Source organism: Taurulus bubalis (genome assembly GCF_910589615.1).
Source record: "Taurulus bubalis genome assembly, chromosome: 16".
Taxonomy (NCBI): Eukaryota; Metazoa; Chordata; class Actinopteri; order Perciformes; family Cottidae; genus Taurulus; species Taurulus bubalis.
Genome location: NC_136604.1, coordinates 7,599,968 through 7,623,527, shown reverse-complemented (window position 1 = coordinate 7,623,527; position 23,560 = coordinate 7,599,968). Strand labels below are relative to the sequence as shown.

General features: G+C 43.5%; 1 protein-coding gene across 1 annotated transcript; it reads left to right on the top strand.

The window, feature by feature from the left end:
• Positions 1-2,020: 2,020 nt before the first annotated feature.
• LOC306748320 (TGF-beta receptor type-2-like) lies at positions 2,021-17,089 on the top strand (the record flags this gene model as incomplete). Its single annotated transcript, XM_079231475.1, has 6 exons — positions 2,021-2,151; positions 3,002-3,192; positions 7,238-8,010; positions 8,783-8,924; positions 14,708-14,832; positions 15,897-17,089. The coding sequence occupies 6 exons, from the start codon at positions 2,021-2,023 to the stop codon at positions 16,074-16,076; spliced, it is 1,542 nt and encodes a 513-aa protein (XP_079087601.1). The 3' UTR covers positions 16,077-17,089.
• Between the last annotated feature and the right edge of the window lie 6,471 nt (positions 17,090-23,560).

The window sequence follows — 23,560 nt, the reverse complement described above, 5'->3', positions numbered from 1 at the left end:
AGCGGCACCAAGTGGCTTTGGCTGCTCCTAATCCTCTTCTTTTTTCTTTCTTTTTACCCCCCTCTGCCATTATATGAAGCCCTGGGTGACAATTACTAGCATTCATCCCTTCCATTGCCCGCCCCCTGGGTTTAAATGACATGCTCTTTCAGAGGAGTTGCTCTAATGATATAATTACTCCGGCTCAACCACCTTCCCACCACCAGCACTCAGGCATGGACGACCCCCTCTGTGCTGACTTGCTTCAAAACACCCCAGCAACCACAGAGTTTAAAAAATATGTTTTTAATTGCTCTGAAAAGAAGTTTAGTCTGGAGTTCAAGTTTAATATTTGTATGTTTTTTTTTTTGTATTTGTGTGAGAGTCTCCCAGTGAAGATGAGGCCAGAAAGCAATACCCGTCTACAATATCCTGCTCGGATTCCTGTGAAAGCATCCCAGTCTGGCAAAGGAACAGGGATGCACTGCTCTAGAGTTGCTGCTCTTTCACTGCTGCAGGTTGTACAGTATTTCTGCTGCTTGCAAGCTGCAGGTCTATAACCCCCACCCTGCAGGTTGGGGCGAAATTACACAGTAGGCTTTTTGTGCTAGAGCTTTTTCGCTCACACACCCACACACACGGCACCTTTCCCTCAAATCTTGGTGTGAAGTCAGAAGCAAAACGGATACAGGACAGACTTCTTTGCTGTCTCCTGTCGAGAAGTCTGCTTTCACTTGCACTTCCCAGTCGAAAAGCATCTCACGTTGTGGTCACGAGGTCGTTTGTTTTATAGTGTTTACAGTTTACAGTGCTCCTTCCTGTGGGGGGTCGGGAGGTAATCTTTTAACTACACTACTTTTAACCCACTTTCTCTGTCTGTTTGGTCACGAGCTGCGTATTCTGATGCAAAAGCAACATGTTCGATTTCCTGTGCACATGACGTCGACGTGTGGCTATGCGGTTTTACTACAGCAGCCTTGTCACGTGCTCCTCGTCTCCTCTTCCTCTGTTTTTGCAATTTGGCTATTTTGATTTCAGTGTATCTTTCAGAGCTCTTAAGACCTGGAAGGAGTACAGTCTTTGTCTTTCACTCTCTCCCGCTCTGTTTACTCAATAGGCTCGCAGCGAGTGGCCTAACATGCCACTTGAGTCCATGCTGTGTGCACTTGTACAAACCCACAAATCTGTCCGTGAGACACATGTTTTCCCTGATGACGCTTTAACCCACTATATTGATCCTGGGGAAATTGGAATATCCTCTTTTAAGGATCCTTTCCAACTCTTAAAGCCACAAAATCCACTTTCCACTCGTACTTTTATGTGGCTGAGAGGACTCCCTCTGGTAAAAGGAAAAATCTGAGAAGACAGGAGATATTGTTCACCTTTCTGGCTGCTCTGTCTCTCGTTTCTGTGCCAAACAGAGGTATGCTGCCTGACAGATTTGTATCATTAAAAGCGTCGCAATGAAAGGACAGACTACGGTCAGAGAGTTTCTGTACTAATAAAAACACTCGCCAACACGTACACACACACACATTTCTTTCTCTCGCCAAACACACAGACAGCAATACATAACGTCGTCCTGCCTGTTTTTTTTATCTTCATGAACACCTCTCTAGATGGTGCGCCGACTCATCGGTTCGACAAATTAGAGACTCCTCAGCGAGGAGATGCATCCGTGTTTCCTTTGTTTGTTGTTCTTGCCTGTCTGGCAGTTGTCTCCTTAGATGATTATCAAACCCACAGGCACTCATCACACAATCCTGTCTGTCTCCCTGATATGGGTCTGCCTGCCGGCAAAGTCAAGTCTGAACAGGACCAAAGGAGGTGGATGCCGCCGTGCGCTGCTCTTATTGTTCCGACTTCACAGGGAAAAAAATCTAGCCACCCCTTGCAGCCTAGTCAACCCAATATCGTATAAGAAAATTAGCCTTGAGTCATATTTTTTTGGTTTTTACAGATTTCACTGAACCTTTTTTGTGTACACAACCTCACCATCTTCCCTCTCTCACCTCACCCCTTTTTAACAGGAGCCAATATAATGAAGCCAAAAAGACTGTGCAAGTTCTGTGATGAGCGGGACACCATCTGCACAGGTAAAGGGAGCTGCAAGGCGGAGTGTGAAATCACGTCCATCTGCCCCAACGACGAAGACGTGTGTGTCAGTATCTGGTAAGTGGCCGCTCATCGAAACTCTCATTTCTCTACGAATGAAAATCGGGCTTATGAAAATGGTTTTAGTTGCGTATAGTGAAAGTAAAAAGAGCATTTTGCAAAATTCCCCTCTTGTGTCATACTACATTTACAAAAAGACGTGAGGAAATGAAGGCACAATGGATGCTCTTTTAATAATATTCCTCCCAGGAGCCCTTAAATGTCTTCCTCTACGTGGCGTTTCCTTTTCAACGCTTTCATTCAGCGACTCTTGTGAAGACTGTCGGCTCGATCACAACGGCACACGAGCGCATAAACATCCTTCATTCAGCAGCAGATCTGACTCAGAGTGTGAGAAGCAGCAGGGGGGCGATTTGTGTTGGTGTTAAAAGCTAGAAAGCCGTGCCGTTTCTCATTATATTGCCGATGTTGCGGGGGCATCTCTGAGCCGAGGTCAGCAGAAAGCTAATGGCACATGGACAGCAGCACCTCTTTTTAAATGATGCTGCCCAGCAGGGAAGACGCATTTAAATGTATATATTTGTGCATGTTCAGGGTTTTCCTTGTTTCCTGAGTTGTAATGGTATTCCAAGAATCTCGCCGTTCGCGAATGTGACCTCTGTATTGCAGTAATTTCCATAATGCTGAGACCGTGGAGTGCTGCAAGAGACAAATATCCCATTCATAGTTCCCACTTCATCACTGTACGGCTTATACATCGTAATATTTGCACAACTGCAGACCTGCCATCATTGCCTTGTTCCATGATGATACAGATATCTGAAAAGGGGACTTCATTGCCAAAACAACAAGACATACAGTCCAGTAAATGGCAGTATTTTCTGTGTGCTTTTCTGTCCTTTCCAAGGAGGAAGAAAGATGACAATCTCACCATTGATACAGTCTGCCACAACCCATCTCAGAAGCTGCATGGCCTGGTCCTGGAGGATTACAACAACAGCAAGTGTGAGATGAAAGAAAGAAAGGGCATGGGCTCACTGTTCTTCATCTGTTCCTGCTCTGAGGACGAGTGCAACGAGCACGTCTTCTTTAACTTCTGTAAGTTACCGCATACGTATTTCACCCACTAATCCTTTATTTGTAACCACTCTTGAGCCTTGTGAGTTTCTTCAAATAATGTATTTTCTTTTCAATTGTGCCTTCTTCTTTTTTTAAGATAATATAATTATGATCTGGTAAGATCCATCGTGCTCCGGAAGTACCACATTAAACGGGACGTATCGTGCTCACTTTCAGGTTCATACTTGTATTTTAGGTTTACAACTAGAACACGTTTACCTGCTTTAATTTAAAAAAAAAAAAAATCTCATACTGCTGTATGAATATACCTTCTCCGTCTGAAACGCTCCGTTTTAGCACCCTTCTCTTTAAGCCCTCTTTCTGAAAGAAAAGTATTGTCTTACATATGGTGCCCCTTTTGCAGAGGCAGTTCTTAAGGCGTAAAGATACTGAGATGGGGGGTATTTTGTAATACAGTGGTTCTCAACCTCTTTTCAGTGTTGTACCTCCTGTGAAATATTTTTTCAACCAAGTATCACCTAACCAGCACAAAATCATGTAATACACAGCGCCACAGTGTCTGATTTAATATAGAATATATAAAAGGAAGTTTATGAACATAATTATATTTTATTGAATATTTATTAAATAACAATTTTTAAAGGATTTTTGAATGGATACTAGTTTTAAATAGATTACAAAAAAATCTCACGCACCCCCTGGAGTGCCTCCACGTACCCCCATTTGGGAACCATTGTTCTAATGAGTCTGCATGTAACGTTGGAAGAGAAGCCACATCTGAATGGCTTGTTCAATCACATGTTTTTAGCTCACAAACTGGGTTGGGTTGTCTAATTTCACAGGTTGGGGTTGAAAGGCACTCCAGCTACTCGGAGCATGTGACGCTAGCTTAGCTAAGACAAATAGCTGATGGCTAGCCTTACACTGAACAGACAGACAGTGTTTTGTTTTTTTTAAAGCAAATAAGATGTATTTCCCGCAGTTTTCACTCCTACTCCTTTTTTTTCCATCTCTTTTGCATTCCTCCACAATGGAGCAATAGTCCAGTAACACTGTTTGATGTATGTAAAAATGGGACTCTGGTTCTACATCTGTACTGCATAACATGGATAGCGTCATCGTCCTCGCGGCCAGTTTCTATCAGCTTGTCATGTAAGGCGTCACGCATGAACACAAACACGTGTGCACTGCAGTGCTCTCCAGATACGTGATTACAAACAGGTTTGGGGGACATTAGCTTCCAGACTCCAGTTACAACTCTGGCCCTGGAATCAGAAGTATTTTGACGACAGCATCCAGGCAATAATAACACGGAGGTACACTTCTGAGACCTGGCTCTGCACAGAGAGCCAAATTGAAAGCATCTGCCCAGTGCAAACCACGTAATGGAAATGCATTCCCTGACTGTCGAATGTCTGCGCACTGTCTGTGACTAACATGAGACGGTGTAGTAATGAAGCAGCTCCGGCTAAAAACCACAATGGAACAACGCCAGTGAATTAGGGGGAATGTACCTCTTCCTCCTCTAGTGTCCCACTGAACAAAACAGTTTGTCTGACCTAGCTTTCACTTACTCTTTTTCCCATAACTGAAGGATACATTTAGGAAAGCCATTACTTAAGTTACAGGAAAGACTAAGTTGTTTGTCACATACCAGTTGAAAAACCTCAGAGTTGTTATGTAACGGTGAACCCTCTTTGCACACCAGCGCTTCCCGGACCAGTGGGCTGAGCGAGTGTTTTTATTAATGAAACCAGAACTACATTTATGAAAACTGTTGGAAATGCCAAGAAGAATACAAAAGGAAAACTCCCTTGAGAACAAGAAGCTTGAGCTTGGCTGTAGTAAACTTAGCTTAGCTTAGCATAAAGTATTGAAACCGGGAAATGGCTCTGTTCAAAGGTAACAAAATCCATCTGCCAGACATCTGTTTGTTTAATAATTCAAAAACCAAAGCGTTTCTTGAATGGGAGCAATGATTTTCTGGTGTCTGAAGTAATTGAGCTTTATTTTGTTGGAGATTGTGTTACCTTTGGACAGAGCTAGCTCCAAAGGCATTTTAAGGGGGTTGAACCAGCTGGTTAAAGCGTTGCAATCCCCTAAATGTAAGATTTAAGGTATAGCCATTCATAGAATAATATATATATATATATATATATATATATGTATATGTGTATATATATACGTATATATATATATATATATATACATATATATATATATATATATATATATATATATGTATATATATATATATATATGTATATATATATATATGTATATATATATATATATATATGTATATATATATATATATATATATATATATATATATATATATATATATATATATATATATATATATATATATATATATATATCTATATATATATATATGTATATATGTATATGTATATATATATATGTATATGTATATGTATATATATATATATATATATATATATATATATATATATATATATATATATATATATATATATATATATATATATGTGTATATATATATATATATATATATGTGTATATATATATATATATATATATATATATATATATATATATATATATATATAAATTGATGTTTTGATCAAGTTTTCTGTTATAAAACACGCCCCCATTTACTTTAGACTTTTCTCAGTTTTTTATTCTTCGTTAACAGTGGAGGCATGCGAGAAGGTTTCTTGAGTTCAAGAATTCAAGGTAACACAGGGTAATTATTTGATATTGAAATGGTCATTTTGGGGGTGACGTATTCCTTAAGTGAGGCTTTTTGCTAAAGCTCAGAGAGTCCATGGGGCACAGTGACAGGTTTGTTGTGAGAAATAGTTTTCACTATGAAAATAAAAACAAACTGCTGGCTGGGGCCATGTTGAGGATTTCAGACATGTGGTTTCCTGTTTAGAAAAAAAAATAGAGAGAACCAGAGGGATTGACTGGGTAGTCTGCTAGATGCCTTCCCCATGCGTCCTCCTCCCTTATTTCAGCCCAACTCTGCTCCTCACATCTTCACTTGCCTCGAAAATGAGTTTCCTATCAGTTCTTAAGTAAAATGGAGAAAATGTGGGCAGATTTTGGCTTTGAAGCTATTGCTGTCTCACATTTTGAAACCAAAATCTTCAACTAGATTAAAACAAATAAAGGTTTGTAGTAGCTGCTAATTGTTAAATATTTAGGAAAGTTGTGTGGCAGGCAGTTTAGGAACGAGACAATATAACTTATTTAAATTTAGAACTCATCAAACTGTGGACCAATTGGGGTTTTCTTGTTTAGTATGTTATGTCTGGTGATATAGCTTTTATAGGTTTGTTTATGACTGCAGCTTAAAAAAACTGGAGCATAAACACAGCACAAGTTTAAACTTTCACTGTTTGCCAAGAACCATAGCAGCTCCCAGACACACAAATTATAAGAATACTATAAAGAGACACAATATGTGGTGCTGTGGGTCAGGGTTTGGAGCCCAGACGCTAACTTTAGCTTTCTGATGCTTTTAGACATTCCACTGGGGCGGCTCAGGTTCCTCTGCTGCTCTGAGAATATTACTTTTCTCTTACATAAACTGCTGATAGGAGACAGAGTTTGAGATGGATTGCTTTTGTATTTTTGAAGACAGATTGTTTAATGGTAATGTGCATTCCATAAAAAGTACTGCTGGACTTTTTTTCTTTCTTTTTTTAACATCACACCGAAAAGAAAGAAAAATAAAATCTCACTTTTTAAAACTATTTTGAACTATGCCAATGTGGTTGACAAAATAACATCCACATGGTTGCTGTTCTGGAGCTTTTGATCACATTGCATGAACTTGATCAGCAGGTGGAGTTTTCCCAGTGGTCATGAAATTGTTCAAATTTCCTTTTTTAAGAGTGTATGTCACATATTAAGATCATGTGTGTGTTGTGGGATAATTCTCTTTTGGTTTGTCAACACCAGTGTTTATTTTATTTATTTATTTCTGTAATGGATGAGCACAATTTAAACTCTTCAATATCAATGTGGGTGTCTTTGATCATCTTAATCCCTCTGGCTTCTGTTCCCTCAGACATGGATTCCCAGGTGGTGGCGGTCATCTTAGTGAGCCTGGTGCCTCTGCTGGTTATGGCTGTCGTCGTCATCAGTTCCTTCTACTGTTATCGGGTCTACCGCCAGCGGCAAGCCAGCTCCAAGCGCAAGAGGGGTCGTCGGGGCTTCAGTGACGCTCACGCCATCATGATTGACGACGAGGGTTCAGACAGTAGCTCCACGCTTGCCAACAACCTCAACCACAACACGGAGCTGCTGCCCATCGAGCTGGACGTCCTGGTCGGAAAAGGGCGCTTTGCGGAGGTTTACAAGGCCAAGCTGAAGCAGGGCTCCTCGGGCAGCGAGGAGCAGGGCTTCGAGACGGTGGCCATTAAGATTTTCCAGTACGAGGAGTACGCCTCATGGAAGAACGAGAAGGAGATTTTCTCAGATGCGGACCTGAGGCATGACAACGTGCTTCACTTCCTGACAGCAGAGGACAGAAAGTCGCTGAGGCAGTGCTGGCTGATCACGGCCTACCAGCCACGAGGGAACCTCCAAGAGTTCCTGATCCACCACATCGTCAGCTGGCACGACCTGTGGGAGCTGGGGGGTTCGCTAGCGCGCGGCGTGGCGCACCTTCACAGTGACCACACCGTCTGCGGCCGCTACAAGGTGCCTATCGCGCACAGGGACATTAAGAGCTCCAACATACTCGTGAAAGGCGACCTGACCTGCTGCCTGTGTGACTTCGGCCTCGCCCTCCGCCTGGACAACGCTCTGTCTGTGGATGAGCTGGCCAACAGCGGGCAGGTAAAGCCTTCTAATCATATATTTGGAAGGTTTATTTGGTTTTGCTGTGCTTTTAATCCCCTCAGAGATAAAAAAATAAATAAATCCTCTTCTGCTGGCGCTGCAGACACAGGCCATTCCAAGCCCTGCCATATCTCTAACAGAACCGAGCGATCAATCAAACTTTTAATATCTTGCCCTCATCACCAAGGGAGGGACACCATCTCTAAATATTTGGCACCCTCTATATCTTGGCCCCAGATGGATAGGGCTGATAGAAATCATGTTATAAGTGTTCTGAGGTGCTCGCTCCATTATAGTTGCAAGAAAAACAGGCTTGATTGATTTTTGATGGACTCATTACGCTGATGTAATAGGCCGGAGTCGTATTAGACTCCGTTATGAAAATGACTCATTATAAAAAAGGGCCTCACCCCATGCTGCGCAGCACAGCTAGTGCATTGTAAAGCCCTTAATGCATTTTGAGGAAGCGCCAGTGAACACTATTTCCAAGGTGGTAATTAATGTGAAGACAAGAGACGTGTTGTTGAGCTCAGAGCTACCTTTTTGTTTTTCCAATTATTTTCTACATCAAGCGTGTTTTGATTCAGATGAATAAGATGTAATGGCTTACTACGGCACACAATTACCCCCCCGTCACTTGATTAATGCAGGTAAATACTCTTGCTGCTCAGATGCTCGACGTAGATGGGCATTGCTTTCAACGGAGCAACTCCTCTGTGACATGACTTTGATGACATGTTTTTTTTTTTATCACCCCGTCTTTTCCCAGGTGGGTACAGCCAGGTACATGGCCCCAGAGGTGTTGGAGTCCAGAATCAACCTGGAAAGCATTGAGTCTTTCAAACAGGCCGATGTTTACTCCATGGCTCTTGTGCTGTGGGAGATCATCTCCAGGTGCAACGCAATTGGAGGTAAGATGTGATCAGGCGCACATGTTTGTAGGATGAAGTGCTGCTGGTATTGTCTCCTCTAAAGCGAGGTGTCCCAAAAATGGCAAACCATCTTTACTTTTTTTTTTTTTTTTTCCATGCTGCACCGACCTCTAAATGTTTAGGTTTTTTTTGTGTCTGTTTATCATGATCAATTGTGTTTCGTGGACTCCTGCTTTAAACATGATGCAGTAGCATGGTATCCTCACTGTGCACACAGTAAACATCACACATGACCTTTAGCTAATAACAGACATAACCAAGTTGTCCTTGGTAAATTAGAGATCAGCCCGGGCCGCTGAGTTTAAAGGAAATCAATAGAAGCACTGATTGATTGAAATCCCCTATGAGGCCTCTAAATATCCTAAGAAATACTAAAAGAAAAATAGTTTGACCTCAAAAGAAAACCGGGCACATTGACTGCTTCACCAATCAGGGAGCTGAGTGACCAACTCCAAGTTCACCTTCCAGATGTGTGACACTGCGTGCCAGGACTTACGTGTGTGTGTCTTCCACGACCCATTTATCACTGTGGGAACGAAATCCAAAAGTGTCAAACACACAATCCATCTTGTAGAAGTCTCAAGGATCAGCCTTCACTTCACTAATGTACCGTTACTTGTGTTTGTCATTCTGTAGCGAAAACAAGGCCAGGATATGTGCAAATAATAGAAACGGGCGATTATCTGAAGGCAAACCACAGGGCAGTATTTCATGTCGACACTCAAGTCGTTTGTTTTCACTTCCCTTTAGTGTCTCTGTGGTCCAGTTTGTTTCTGTGTCTGCTCCTGTCTCCATTGTGTCAGGGCGGTGATTGAAAGCCGAGTTCGCGCATGAGCGCTTCTACTTTGGCGTTTTCCTGTTTTTGCCCCCACGACCACCCCATAGGGGGCCCTCCTTAAAGTGTATCGCGCAGTTACGCTGCCCAAGAGTCCTCTGAAGAAAAGAAACATGGCAGATTTACCCACAGTCCCCTTTGCTTTTCTTTCCCAGCAGCAGGACTATGTGTGCCCTGTGGGTACACCTTTTGAAAAGAAAATAGACTATTTCCTGTTTTGCGAAGAACACAGCCCCCGCGGCACACTGTTCTTAGACCCAAGTTGTAAGTATGGATGTCTCCTTTATTTGAGGATGTTTTGCGGCTAGCGTCTCCTGAGAGCGGACCAGACCGGATGCACAGTGGTAGAGATGGACTAAACGAATCCAGGCGAAGTTAGTGGGGCTCCTCGTGGTTTCCTCCTGAGGGGTTTGAGGGACAACGGCTTTATTCATCCTCCTCCATCCATTTCATTCATTTGTGGCATTTAGCTTCTTGACAAACAGGAACACTGTACACAGCAGCAAACATTATTTTAGACCCAGTTCAAATGTTAATCCGAGTGTCCCTGCCCATAAAACTTCAGCTTAGTTTCTCAACATTTTTCTGTCTCTTGCTTCCTACCCCTGGGCAGGTGAGGCAGCGGTTAATCACCCTCCCACTGCACCGAAACACTGCAGACAGATTTACTGGGGGAGGGGTACCCGTCCCACTGCTCTTCCAGAATAGTGACAAAGGATGGAAGCAGCTGGAATAGCTTGTGTGTTTCTCTGTAAATGTCTCTCCACTGTCCACTCCCTGAGACGATCAGAGGGGCGAAATATGGGGGAGTAACGGATCTCACGCACACCCGTTTAAACGGGGAGGTCAATCTAGCAACAACAGAAATTACATTTGATATGACCCAATTTTTTTGACTAGATATTTGCATGTAGGTTAATTTACTTAAATGGGTTCAGCTGCTGCTCCACATTAAAATCCGGTAACACTAATTTGCCAAATGATTTGAGTCTTTGGATGATGACTGCAATTGACAGCTAGAAGGCAGAACCTTCACTGTGCTGTGATGCTGTTCTGCTTCACATACAAAATGTCTCTCTTCTCTTGTTTTTATTTGGATACTTGCTGAGGTAATCGGACTGTATTTTGTATTGTGATAGTTGAAATAGGTTACTGGTTACTTATTTAACGGGTAATAAATACATTTGAATAGTTACCCTCTCAAACCTTGGCAAAAACCCCAAGAGAGGTTCTCACGTTGAACGGTTTCAACGTTGCATAAACGCAGCTGGCTTTCTGCCTCGATAGAGGAAGGTGGAAAGAGGAAGGAGCGTAAATGAGATGGAGTAATTTCGTTTTGATTCACTGGCAGCAAAAAAAAAATGGATCTCCTCGTGGATGTTATGCTGGCAGAGATGTGGTATTGATTCTGCAATCAAGAGCGCCACGAGAGTAAAGCTGCTGTGAGTTTCATGCTTTCCCGCTGCTGGCCTCTTGTTTTTCCTGAAGTTGCCAAGTTGTCCCTGGAGGTTGATGAGTCACTAATGACACCCTGAGAACTCGCCTCCATTGAGACAAAATATGAACACCTGGGCACATTCAGAGTGACACATCCCAGGACGGCGTGAGTATGGCCTGGGCGAAGCCCCGGTTTCCTCTGGTCTCCGCTGCCACCTGCCCCGTGTGTCTGTGGAGGACAGATGTCTGATCAGCGCTCTGCGTCTCAGTGGCAGGCAGCCACAGAGCCACTCTGTCACAGTTCCTGGGGCCGCGGTCTGATCTGAGATCTGCCAGGCGAGAAGAACACAGCCGTCTGTCGACAGCGCCAGTCAGCCAGCCATGAGCCGTCACTCTGCTTTCTTTATCTTCCAAGACTACGGAGACAGAGTGGAAGAAGCAAATGCTGGATTCAAGGCTCAGGCCTTTTTTTTTATTTTTTATCTCTGCCTCAGTTCTCTCTAAATGGTCTCTCCTGTATAATTTAGCTGGTCCAGATTTATGGTTTGGAAAGACTATGAGTGCGTTCCTCAGCCGGGCGGGGCCACGTAGGGGAATAATAGTGGAGTGGTGTTGAATGTGGAGCTGCAGACGGAGAAATGCCTTCAGTCTCTAGAGGGAGAGGTTGGGCTAAACCGGAGAGGAGGAGAGGTTAGGGCAGCTGCTCTCCAGATGTCAGAACATCAACTCCTCCAGGACCGGAGGGCCTGATGGTCCTGTGTGGGTGTGTGGACAAATTTAGCATTTCAAACTACTCAATTGTAGATGAACTGGGGACAAAATGCGTGTGCCCAGTTTGGTTTCACCGAGGCGGCATCCAGCGCGAGTAGTTGTCGTCTTTAATGGCCTTAGGTGAGGGCATGTATCGGCCAAAGTTAATGGTAGGGTAAGCCTCCAGGGCACTGCCATATGTACGAAAGTGAGCTCTGCAAACGTGTAATGCACATGCATCTGTACTAAATGACTTTAACAACCTGCGAGTTACACAAAACAAGTGTCGGAGCCACCGCAGCCTAATGGAAACCAGCAGAGGCAGCTGGGAGTAGATTAGCCGGGCTGTTGTTGCAGACTCAGACAGAGTTTTGGGAAACGGACAATGTTATTGTGATCACATTACTAATTTATTTCCTGGCAAAGTCTGTGCCGATCTTGATTTTCCCTTCTTTTTTTTTCCTGCATTACTGTGTTGTGTTTAGGTGAAATGATTTTTGTTATTTTTTGATATCTATATTTATGCTTTTGTTGAGTGTAATTGGACAAATAATTTACAGAAGGGCAGCAGAGCATACATATCAAATGTTGGTGTGGATTTAGCTTAGCTCTCAACTGTAATCAATTAGCATGGTTTGTATTTCTCTTTATTTTAGTTTCTGGTTTGGGTTGCTGGTGCAGTTTGAACATTGATCCCTAGACCTATAGAGCCACCATCAAAGCGGCATCAGTGCAGCACATGGTCGCTCCCTGATGGACATGAAAGAAGCCGTACAGTCATTAGCTTTGGAAACATGGCTGAACCGTCATGGATTTCTGCCGTTGGAGCTAAATTGAATCGAATTTCTTTTGGCAGCCGATTCCCAGACAGTTTCTACAGGCATGGCTGACAACTGGCATGGAAAGTAGACATTTAGGGTGGTTTATGTGCTTGCTTTGCAAAAATTCACATCACTACATGTCAGCTGTCGTGGGAGACTCAGTGTAAGGTCCTCATTGTTACTGAGCTGAACTTGTTATATTGCTTCGCAGAAATCTTGTCAATATGCACTGTGTGACTTTTGCAAACCACAGCATTCCTGGCTCGTCCTGTGTTGTCTTTTCAATAGTTTTTGCTTGTTCAGAGTTTAATTTAAGGTTTTCCTAAAAAAAATATATATATATATATATATTTTCCTTTTTAGAGCAGGATTGGCCAATCTTTCCATCCTGGAATACACACTGTTGTTTGCACAGCAAAATGCTCAGTACTATGATTCATATATTTCGAGCCCATTGTTTGAAAACGAACACATAAACATGTTTGCCCAAAGTGGATTTCCAGTCCAGAACACAGTAAACACTCCCTCTGACCTGTCAAAGCAAACTACTGACTGACTGTTGGGTGGTTGGGTGGTTGGGTGGGGTTCTGTTCTGCCAAACCAGAGCTGAATCCCAAGAAAAGGGGGAAAAAAGTCCTCTGTTGCAACAGTCTGTGTCCCAGAAGCCTCGATTCCTGTCTGCAGGCGTCATAGCTTCCTGTGAGAGTCTTTTCAACATGTTTTAAAAGAGTGACATGAGCCTGTCATCTGCTTCATCCTACTACAAAGTGGACAGTCTATTCTGGTAGCTAACACTTTATCGAACAGTTGTACATTTTGTATATGGATATATTTTTATTCCTTAAGTTTTGCTGTATATAATGTGTGAGATGTGTCTGTGCACTTGCAGAGATGACATGTTGTAACCTCGTTACTCCAGAGCTCGCTGACTCGGCACCGCCCCGCACCAGTCCTGTAAACTCCCTGGGACAGATTACACATGGCAAAAAAGGACATATGTGCACGGTGCTTTATATTCAGTTTGTGTTTGCGCCGTGTGCGTATTTAGAGCCAAATATACTGTATTACCCACCAGCTAAATGCACAATCAGTGATTGTGATTGCCTTTTATTGAGTATTAGTTGCTGTTTGAAGGCTTTTTTCTGTCTTTGTAGAGGCGTCCGCCGCTATTTCACATCCTGGTCGTCTTTTTAATTATTGAAAATCCACTTGACTTCCTGTCGGCATGCTTCACACGGCCACGGGCCTCATAAGGCTTTCCTTATCTCTGTGGATTCTCTGAAACTTGTGTTTCCTTTGTGCGAGTCCTCCACACTTCAAAGCGATTTTGATTTGTTGTTTAACTCGAAGGATGCATTAAATCCATGCGTTTTCTTTGGAAACTCTTGACCCACGGTTTCCGGGCGATATCCTCCACGGCAGTGCTTTTTAAATCTTGCCCTGGGTCAACTCAACTGGTAAATTGCATTTGACAAGCACTCTGGATTTTGTTGTGTAAGAGAGAGCCGACACAAAGCCAGAGCTGCGTTGGTGAGATACTTTAAGCCTGTCGACGCTGAGGGTAAAAAAAAAAAAAAGTAATAATAATAAGTGTGTCTCTTCAGCAACTCTTCCCCTCAGCCCCTCCATCAGCAGCACAGGGTTCTTTAGTTGTTTGTGCTGCTTCGGTGCTATTTAAAGTTTGCAACCTGTGGTTTTAATTTTGCGCGCACAGTGAATCCTTTGAGCGGTTGTTGTTGTGGATGAATGCGCTGTGGGGCACTGCCATCTGATCACGTCTCTATTCAACGGAGCCGTGTCTTTCAGTAGATGGGTATCTGTCTCCAGGCGTATTGCCTGTATAAAACAACCAATGCTCACTTGTCTGATAAGGTCATGCACTAATTATTCTCTACATATATTTTTCCGTGTGTGTGCAGAGGTGAAAGAGTACAAGCCACCCTTTGGGAACCTGAGGGAACACCCGTGTGTCGAGAGCATGAAGGACAGCATCCTCCGAGACAGAGGAAGACCTGAGATCCCCGACAGCTGGATCAACCACACTGTAAGAGGACACACACACGCACAGTCCATGACATGTTTTTAGTCGTGCCTACGGATGCAAATTTGCTGTTGCGCCAACCTGGGCACATTTACGTTGATGTTGTTCCATGTTTCCATGCTTATTGTATGTGCACTGTATCCTATAAATAATCAAACTAATGAATACACAAACAAGTCCTGTTGGACAAGCTACAAACTGCAATGGCAAAAACTGGCAACAAAAAACAATTGACAGACAATACACAGTCTACCTGTTGCTCTTTGTTTAGTATTTAGTGTTGTTACGATGCACCAGAACAAATAAATGTCCATCGCTTGTCCTGATATTAAAGATCCCATGAGTAGCATTTAGAATAAGCAGTTTGTAACTGTTTAGTCCGCAGAGTTGCACCGCTATATTTCTACAGTAGCCCAGTGCGGACAATCACTGGCTTTAGAGAGAGCCTTTTGTTTTCACATTACCTGAAGGCCTCTCTAGATAAAGGGGAGGCTGGGCGGAGGGTATTCAGTTGGTTGCAATCTGCAACCTCACCACTACGCGCCACTAAATCCTACACACTAGGACTCGCGCAGTGTCTCATTTGTATTACAGTAACAATACTCTGCAGAGTTTTTGACCTCCATATTTCTGCCAAGGGTATCACAGTGCAGGGAATACTAAACAATACACAGTTTAAAATACTTAAAGAATTGGATTTTTAAGTGTTTCATGAGGAAGTAAAAGCACTCGACACATTTGTTAGACCTCAAGGTGTTAACTCTAAATGTAAAGCTTTCCTTTGTACTTTGTGCCATTTCTGTTTTGTATTGTGAAAGGCAGTCTCCTAATTATTTCCATTTGAACACATGTAATATCAATTAGGCATTCAACCCTTAATGGAGGGAGGATTTATTGCACGCCAGCTGCTGTAGTTAGTCTGCTGGTACGCAGACTCAGATTGACACACTTAAATACACGTGAACATTCGTCGCTTCAGCTCGAGGTGATGAGATTCTGTCTGTCAGACTTGCCCCGAGTCTGTGTTATTGACTGATTGTATGTGGGCTCCACCGCTCCCCGTGCAGGGCATCCAGATGGTGTGCGCCTCCATAGACGAGTGCTGGGACCATGATCCGGAGGCCCGGCTGACAGCCCAGTGTGTTGCCGAGCGCTTCAGCGACATGGAGTACCTGGACAAGCTGTCAGATCGCTCCGACTCGGAGGAGAAGATCCCAGAGGAAATCTTGATGGTGGATGAGAAGTAGAGCTCGACAGAAACACTGCCCCCACCAGGGCGGCACAGGAACTACAGCCACAAAGCTGGGAGAGAGGAAGACCTTCCAGTGGATGCAGTGTTCGCTCTGGGTTCGTCAGAAATGGATCTGGAGAGCAAACTGGAACATCACACTGATGAAACGGAACTGATACCAGAGATGGACTTCCATACCGATCAGAGCCAGCATGACTATAAACCAGTGACTGGTTGATTTGTTTTCTTCTTCATGCTTCAAAGACTGGATCAAGTTATAAACACACAGGGAAATTGCATTATAAAGCTTTGTTTAACCAAATGCTATTTGCACTTTATCAATTATCTATGCACAAAATATTATATATATTCAGTGTCTTTTTTTATTTGATCTGACAATACATTTCAGGAATATGAAATAAAGGGACAGCTTGTACTTAGAAAAGAGGGTAAAAGCGAGCAATGTAATATATTAAGACGGCTAATAACACTAATAGCCCCCTGATAGCTTCTAGAGTGCATACTTAAATGTTCTCCGAGGTGGCATGGTGCCTCGGATATATGTCTGTGGGACGATATTCAAGGTGCACGCATCATTTCTTGTGGCATGAAATGGAAATTACCCACGGCAAAGAAAAAGAAAACCCATCCAAGGCAGAGAAAGCTGATATCGTATCTCAAGGGCTATGATTCATGAAATAAAGGTGTGTGTGTGTGTGTGTGTGTGTGTGTGTGTGTGTGTGTGTGTGTGTGTGTGTGAGTGTGTGTGTGAGAGAGAGTGTGAGTGTGTGTGAGAGAGAGAGAGAGAGAGAGACTCTTCTCGGTTTGATCAATCAGACCAAGAGAATAAAGGGAATAGAAACGTTTCTAACAGACTCTAAACAGGAAGTTCCAGTCTGCTGCCTGTGTATACACTATAAAAGCTGAAACTAGACATTTTGTGATAGAAAAGATCATTCTGCTCCTTCTGATTCTGATCAGTTTTTTTTGTATAAAATTATAAAGCCATAATTAAAAGTGTTACAGGTCTCGGTGTGTCAATTTTGTGTTTTTAATATCATCGTATTGCTTCGTACTGTGACATTTGGTGTCACTTATTCCCCTCAGGGTGGCATGTGACATGATTGGCAGTGACTGTTGATTTCACATAGTGAAAAATCTCACCGGCTTTACAGTTCAAGAGAAAGTTGCAGCAAAACGAAGCACAACAGTATCCGATACCCTCGATAACCGGTGTACTTAAGGCCCCGTTTTGTCTTTCTAACATTCAATCAAATGACTCATTCTTAATGTTGCTGATCCTCCAGAGAATCTAAAGACGTCTGAGCAGCTTTATACTCCTAAGTCGCTCTGGCAGTCGCCCACATATAGAAAGGAGTGGGCAGTCACCTCCAGCAGAGTCGCTTAGTTGCGCACTGGAAGAAGTGTTTATATCCAACATATACTTAAGTAAAAGTAGTAATACTTTATTCATTCTACTCCTGTAAATGAAACTGAAAGTATTATGTGATACCTGATGAAAAGTATATGTTTTAATACACCTTTACGCGCTTTTAGTTTATGGAGTGATATCATGTAATTTATCACAGAGGACTCCTGCAGGATGACGAGCTCGCTAAGAGCCCTGAAGTGAAAGCCCATCAGCCGCTCTCAGGCTTGGAACAGAGAGTTTATGCTCTGGTCCTGACGCACTGTGACACACACACTTAAATCATTGCAAACCATGCACGCGTGTCCGTATCCATTATTCTGCAATATTGTATTGTATCATGCATATATATATATATATATATATATATATAGATATATACATACAAGAGATTTGCATGTTGGTACATACACACACGATGGCATTCATCCTTCATGACTAAACTGAGGCCTTCAAGATTCTTCCAAATTTGGGGTCGTTATCCAGAAATATATGACGAACCTCTCGGACACATCTTAATGGTGGAAGTTTTACTTTGTGTGTCAGTGTGTTTGCATGCGGGATGAGGTTCAGCAGCTCCACACGGGCTTTGCCTTTGGCATGGAGTGGATGATGGCCGCCGACCTTTCATTCTGAGCCCACTGCTGACTCTGAGTCTGTCTATGACTATTGGGGTGTGATGTACACACGGTGCAATTTATTATAAATATGCTCAAACCATATTCTATTTAATTTTTGAAAAACCTCACTGCTGGCCGCAGTTGGCCACCACAGATTGGGCTGAACTATAAACCAGTTGTTGTGTTCGTGGTCGTGTCGGCGTGCTGTGGGATCACTCCTCCCTCAGACAAAAAGTGAATTTCTTTAATTGAAAGAAGAAACATTAAACAAGGCTGAATGTGCAGCAGCATTACTGGAAATTGCACGGACTGCGAAACAAATGCACTCGGGAACGGCGGGAAAGTGATTAATCTGCTGCAGTGGGCTGACTTGTCATTTCAAAGGGAAGATTCCCATTGCCCTTCCCACCATTCACAATGCATATCTATTTACATAAACTATGCCACAGGCGGCTCGGTGTGGGTTGCACTACAAATAAATTGGACACCGCCACGGGGATTTGCATGCTGATGATGAATGATTTATACATTTTGTTTTGCATTATAAATGGCTAACCGCAGGGGGTGTCAAAAGTAACAAAAGTCTCATTTCTCTGCATTTTTCACAATCAAATAATGTGATTTGATTTTAATATACATATATATGTTTTACTGCAGTGAAGGGGTCAAGTTCTGAAAAGGGAGATGTATATTTAAGAAAGAGGATGCCTCTCAATGCCTCCTGAAGCTGACACACACACACACACACACACACACACACACACACACGTTGTTCAACGTGTGTTCAACGTTGTTCAATAGCAAATTCAAATGAGTTGTTGCCTCTGTACTGCAGGATCCTCTAGGAAAATGTCAGCAATTCAACACAAATCATGTCGCACGATAATCCCGCTACATGTAATCCTGTTATGCCAGTTCACATTGCTGCACCTTGCACATAAATTCACTCAAACCTCGAGCAATGGAGGTCATAAAAAGGAGAACAAATAAATGACAATGTATGATGTGTTTTTCAGTTTTGGGTTGTTGTTGTTGTTGTTGTTTTTAACTGTGTATCCTCAGTCGGTTGCTACAGACACTCATGTCTGCTTCCATCCCAGTGTATGTTTTAATCAAGGCAACAATGCGAGCTTGTGTACACTTATTCCTTTCATTGCCAGCAACAAACAACACATCAGAATTATTGCCTTGAATGTGCCTGACACCTGCATTCTGTCTTTTGGCCGGTAGAGGGCGTAGTGGTTCTACCGGATGTGCGTACAAAGACACTACAGTGCCTTCTACAGCCGACTGGGTTGTGTTGCGAGCTGACTTTTGTGCTTTGAGAGGATATATATATATATATATATATATATATATATATATATATATATATATATATATATATATATATTACAGTGGAAGCACCGCAAAAGGAAGGGGCTGAGCTCAAGATGTGACAAGTCTTTCCATTACTAAGAGTCATATCAGTGGCGCTATAACCAGTCGCCGAACACTGGAGTCGTTTTGTATCTCGGTTTGGACCTAATTGCATTTCAAACCTCCGCTTCTCGCGAGCATAACTTCCCAACATCTTTCTCCATTTGGTTCCTCGTTCGTCGCTCGCCTGTCACCGCGTATGAGCTCGATACACCCGCGTGCAGCTCCCTCCACATAAGAACTGGTCCCCCCCTCTCGCCGTACCTGCTTCATCATACTAGTCTAGTCGGCTGCTCGATCATGATATTTCTTAACCCGATTACTCCCGAGTGGGAGGCGGAAGCGGGCCGCTGGGTGTTCAGCTCCTCGCCGCTCACGCTTCAAACACACAAAAGAGGCACACATAAATAAATAAAAACGCGCTCGCGCCGCCCCTGGGTGGCCTTAATAACCCAGAAGGAGATCCTCTCCTGCCAAAGTCACTTATCGTTCCCCAAACGCCGGTTGTCATGGCGACGCCTCGTACATCAGTCAAAGTTGCCGTTGGTTGAAGAGGAGCTATAAACAATGTGTGATGCTCCAGGATGAGAGAGCGGTGACGAGGGAGACAAGTGCCCCGGTATCACCTCCTCTCTCCGGGTACCGCCAGAGGCCAGCCCCCCCACCCAAAAACCAGTTGTTTACAGATCTTTATCAATATAAATATTCCAAATGGTCATATGATTGAGATGTTCGCTTGACATATTGCAAAGTGGCCCTTTGGGGAGTGCAGCCTGTGCTATTGACTGCAATGGTTGCAGCAGTAGGAGTCACATTCTGGGGAACTTTGGGGCCCTGAGCAACTGTGCCGGGAAAGATGCGCCTGTTAAGATAAGAGCAGCAGGCAGCCCAGGCCATGGTGTATTTAGGAGCCATTACCCCTGCTGTCCTCTGAGGCATCTTCTTTTTTTATTTTGGTCCGATGGCATGTGGACTCGATGGTTCCGATATTACTTTAAATTCTTGGTGCCTGAATGAGCTCTCTTGTCTGCGTCTGTGTATTCTCAGCTGGTGAGCCACTCATAGTGTTTAATACAAGGCAACAAAACCCCAAAGAAAAGACCAAGGACAAACGCAGCTGTGTCACACATGGCAGCGTTCTCGATCGGACGTTTGTCTTGGGAGGATGCATTCTGAGAGTTGCTTGCTTACATTTATTAAAACCAGTGCTTGGCAGTTTTATTGCGATTTCCCCTCCAACAACAAGCTGGAATGGTTTGATCACTTCAGCCAACGAGGGCGATGCCTTTCCACTTAATTCCCTACATCAATCATCGCCTGGTTGCACCCAAGCTGTGATGATGATTTGGGACTAATTTGGCTCGGTGTCTCCTTTTGAGCTGTGTTCCATATTAATTTGTCTATTTGGAAATAATTTACTGACTGCGGTCCCGTTCCAGTTGGCGTTCACGAGAGACTGCAGGCGAGCCACGGAGCGACCATGCTAATCTGCAGCCATCTTTTGCTGCATGCCTTGTGAAAACCTCGCTGGACTGCATCGACAGCTCATTGTTAACTAATGGGCAGAGACGTTCTCCTCAAAGGTCAACCAAAGTCGATGCAAGACATTACGATGTGTTATATATGTGGGATAACTAGTCATGTCGTCTGATGGCTGCATTCCATTTAGGGGATCCAGTTCCAGAATTGCACATGCTCACCCACCGACCACTAATTTGGCCTACGGGTACACTTAGCAGCATTATCAAATATTAAGTATTTCCACTTGTGCTTTTCTTGCTTTGACAACTCAAAACGTCTGCCTTTGAAAAGAGTCTATTCCCCCGAAAGTCTCGTTTCTTGAAGCGATTAACATTCTGGGAAATATATTCACTCGCTTTCTCGCAGACAGCGGCACGAGAAGATTGAGGCCCCTCTTGCGTTTGTCCGTTAAAGCTACGATGAGCAGCTTTCATTTTGTGTTGATTTTGGTGGTACCTCTGGACAAAAGTGGTAATGTCCCCCTCACACCAGAGTCCCTTTAGAAAACCTCCATTTTGCTGCAGCCTGGATCTGACAGTCTTGCCCCTTGCAATCCTGGTTCAGGTTGTCCCGTGGCGTCCTTCCCTCCGGTGGTCCCGTGCAATTACGGCCTGCTGGAAACGCCTTGTAGTAACTTCCAATACAAAGCAAAAAAAGCGTAGCTTAGCATAAAGCGTGTATATCTCTACAAATATCAGTCGAAACTCTGCTTCACCTGGCTTAACTGTACGTGTTGAAAGAAAGAAGGGCAAATATTTGTGTGTTTAAGATTTTTTTTTTTTTTTTTACTGTGTCCGTGTGGGGCAGGCCCGGTTAGCAATGACATCAGCAGCACTATACAGCTTAAAGAAGGGTGGCAGTCTCTCTCTCTCTCTCTCTCTCTCTCTCTCTCTCTCTCTCTGCCCCTCCCCGTGTCCCTTCTGCCCATCCTGCATCCCCCACCACCCCATCCTATCTCCCCCTTTTTTCACCGGCGAGTCCTGCTAAGTTTAACGTTGTTTCGGAGGCGTGGATTGTGTCAGATGACCGATCGAGGGCGACCAGGAGGAGAATCGATTGGACACGAGGCTGAGCACAGAGATGCATAGTCCTGACCAAGGGGCCATTTGGTATTGAACCACCTCCACAGAGTGCCCTTTGGTCAGAAAATACACCGTAGCATGGTCTTAATTGTAATGTGTTCGAACAAGTGTTAATTTGGTCTCCACACAGCACAAAGCTTCACAGAAACCCACGGCTTGTATACCAGAATAAATTCAAGAGGAGAGTGAGGCAAATTGCAGTAAGAAGCTAACCAAAAACATAGTTATTGAGAAACCTATAAAACCGGCGGCGGTGTGAACTTTCAAAGAATCAGAGATGCAGACTTTGTGACCACAGCAGAATAATGTCAGCGAGCGTCCGCTCCTCTCTGTTTTGGATGCCACCGCTGTCGTAATTTTGCCACAGAGGTTTTCATGGCCGTCGCTGAATCAATATCACATAAATCTGCTGTCTTCTGGATTGAGACGGCCCATGTTCGGCTTCTCGGGAAAGGGAACGCAGGGTCCTTCGTCAAGCTGAGGCATCTGGGAAATTGGGAAGCCCACTTCAATTTTAAATTCGTGAGTCGTGAGTTTTCTTCGTCTCTTCCACGGGGATCATGGCAGGCCAAGTTCAACTGTTTCCTGTGCACTACTTTTCCTTCAATAGCAGAAGGCATCAAGCAGAAGCCGCACAAACCTTTGTTGATAAGGCAGCCGTTATTCTGAAGAGCTAGAAATGCACGGAAACTTTTCAGAATCTGTCATTCTGCCTGCAGACAGTTGACATCTGTGTTGAGCTCAGGTTAGCACAGCTCTCCTCCTACCCATCCCCCATCTCTCTTGCGCTTCCTCGATCAATTGAAACTTTCTCGTGAACTTTTCATGCAGCACGCCAATAGGGTTTGAAGCATCACTGCGGGCTCATGTCGACAGGTCAGAGTCTGCTTCGGCGAATGCGTTGAAGTGCATGTGCTGACGTTGTTCACGAGGGCTGATCTCAGACAGTCCTTCTCTTTCCTTGTTTGTGTTTTTAGGCCCACTTGATGCGCTCGGATGCGAGATGAGCCTCTCTTCAATTCCTTTATCGCACGATCATTGTGTGATTAAAAGCCCGATTAGGAATCAAAACGACACAATGCTGTGACCGTATTATTATTTTAAATTGTGATTCTGGGTTACTTAAGGACGCAAGGATCTGACTTTCTCTCCAAAACAGTGAGACTTTTGTCTTTCATATCTTATTTAAATTGTCAAATAATTGAAGATTTCATTGACAGGATGATGGCGTTCACTGCTTTGTTCCCTTCCTGGAGTTGAAAGCATTTTTGGTAATCAAATGGGGGGGGGAAATGAAAAGGCATTTTCTATTGAAAGTGTCGTTGTCTCTGCAGCTCACAGACACATAGGGATGAGTAACTTCTTATGTGCTTTTGAAAAATGACAGATGAGTGCAATGAACGCAATAGCATCCTGAGGCAGATGCAGC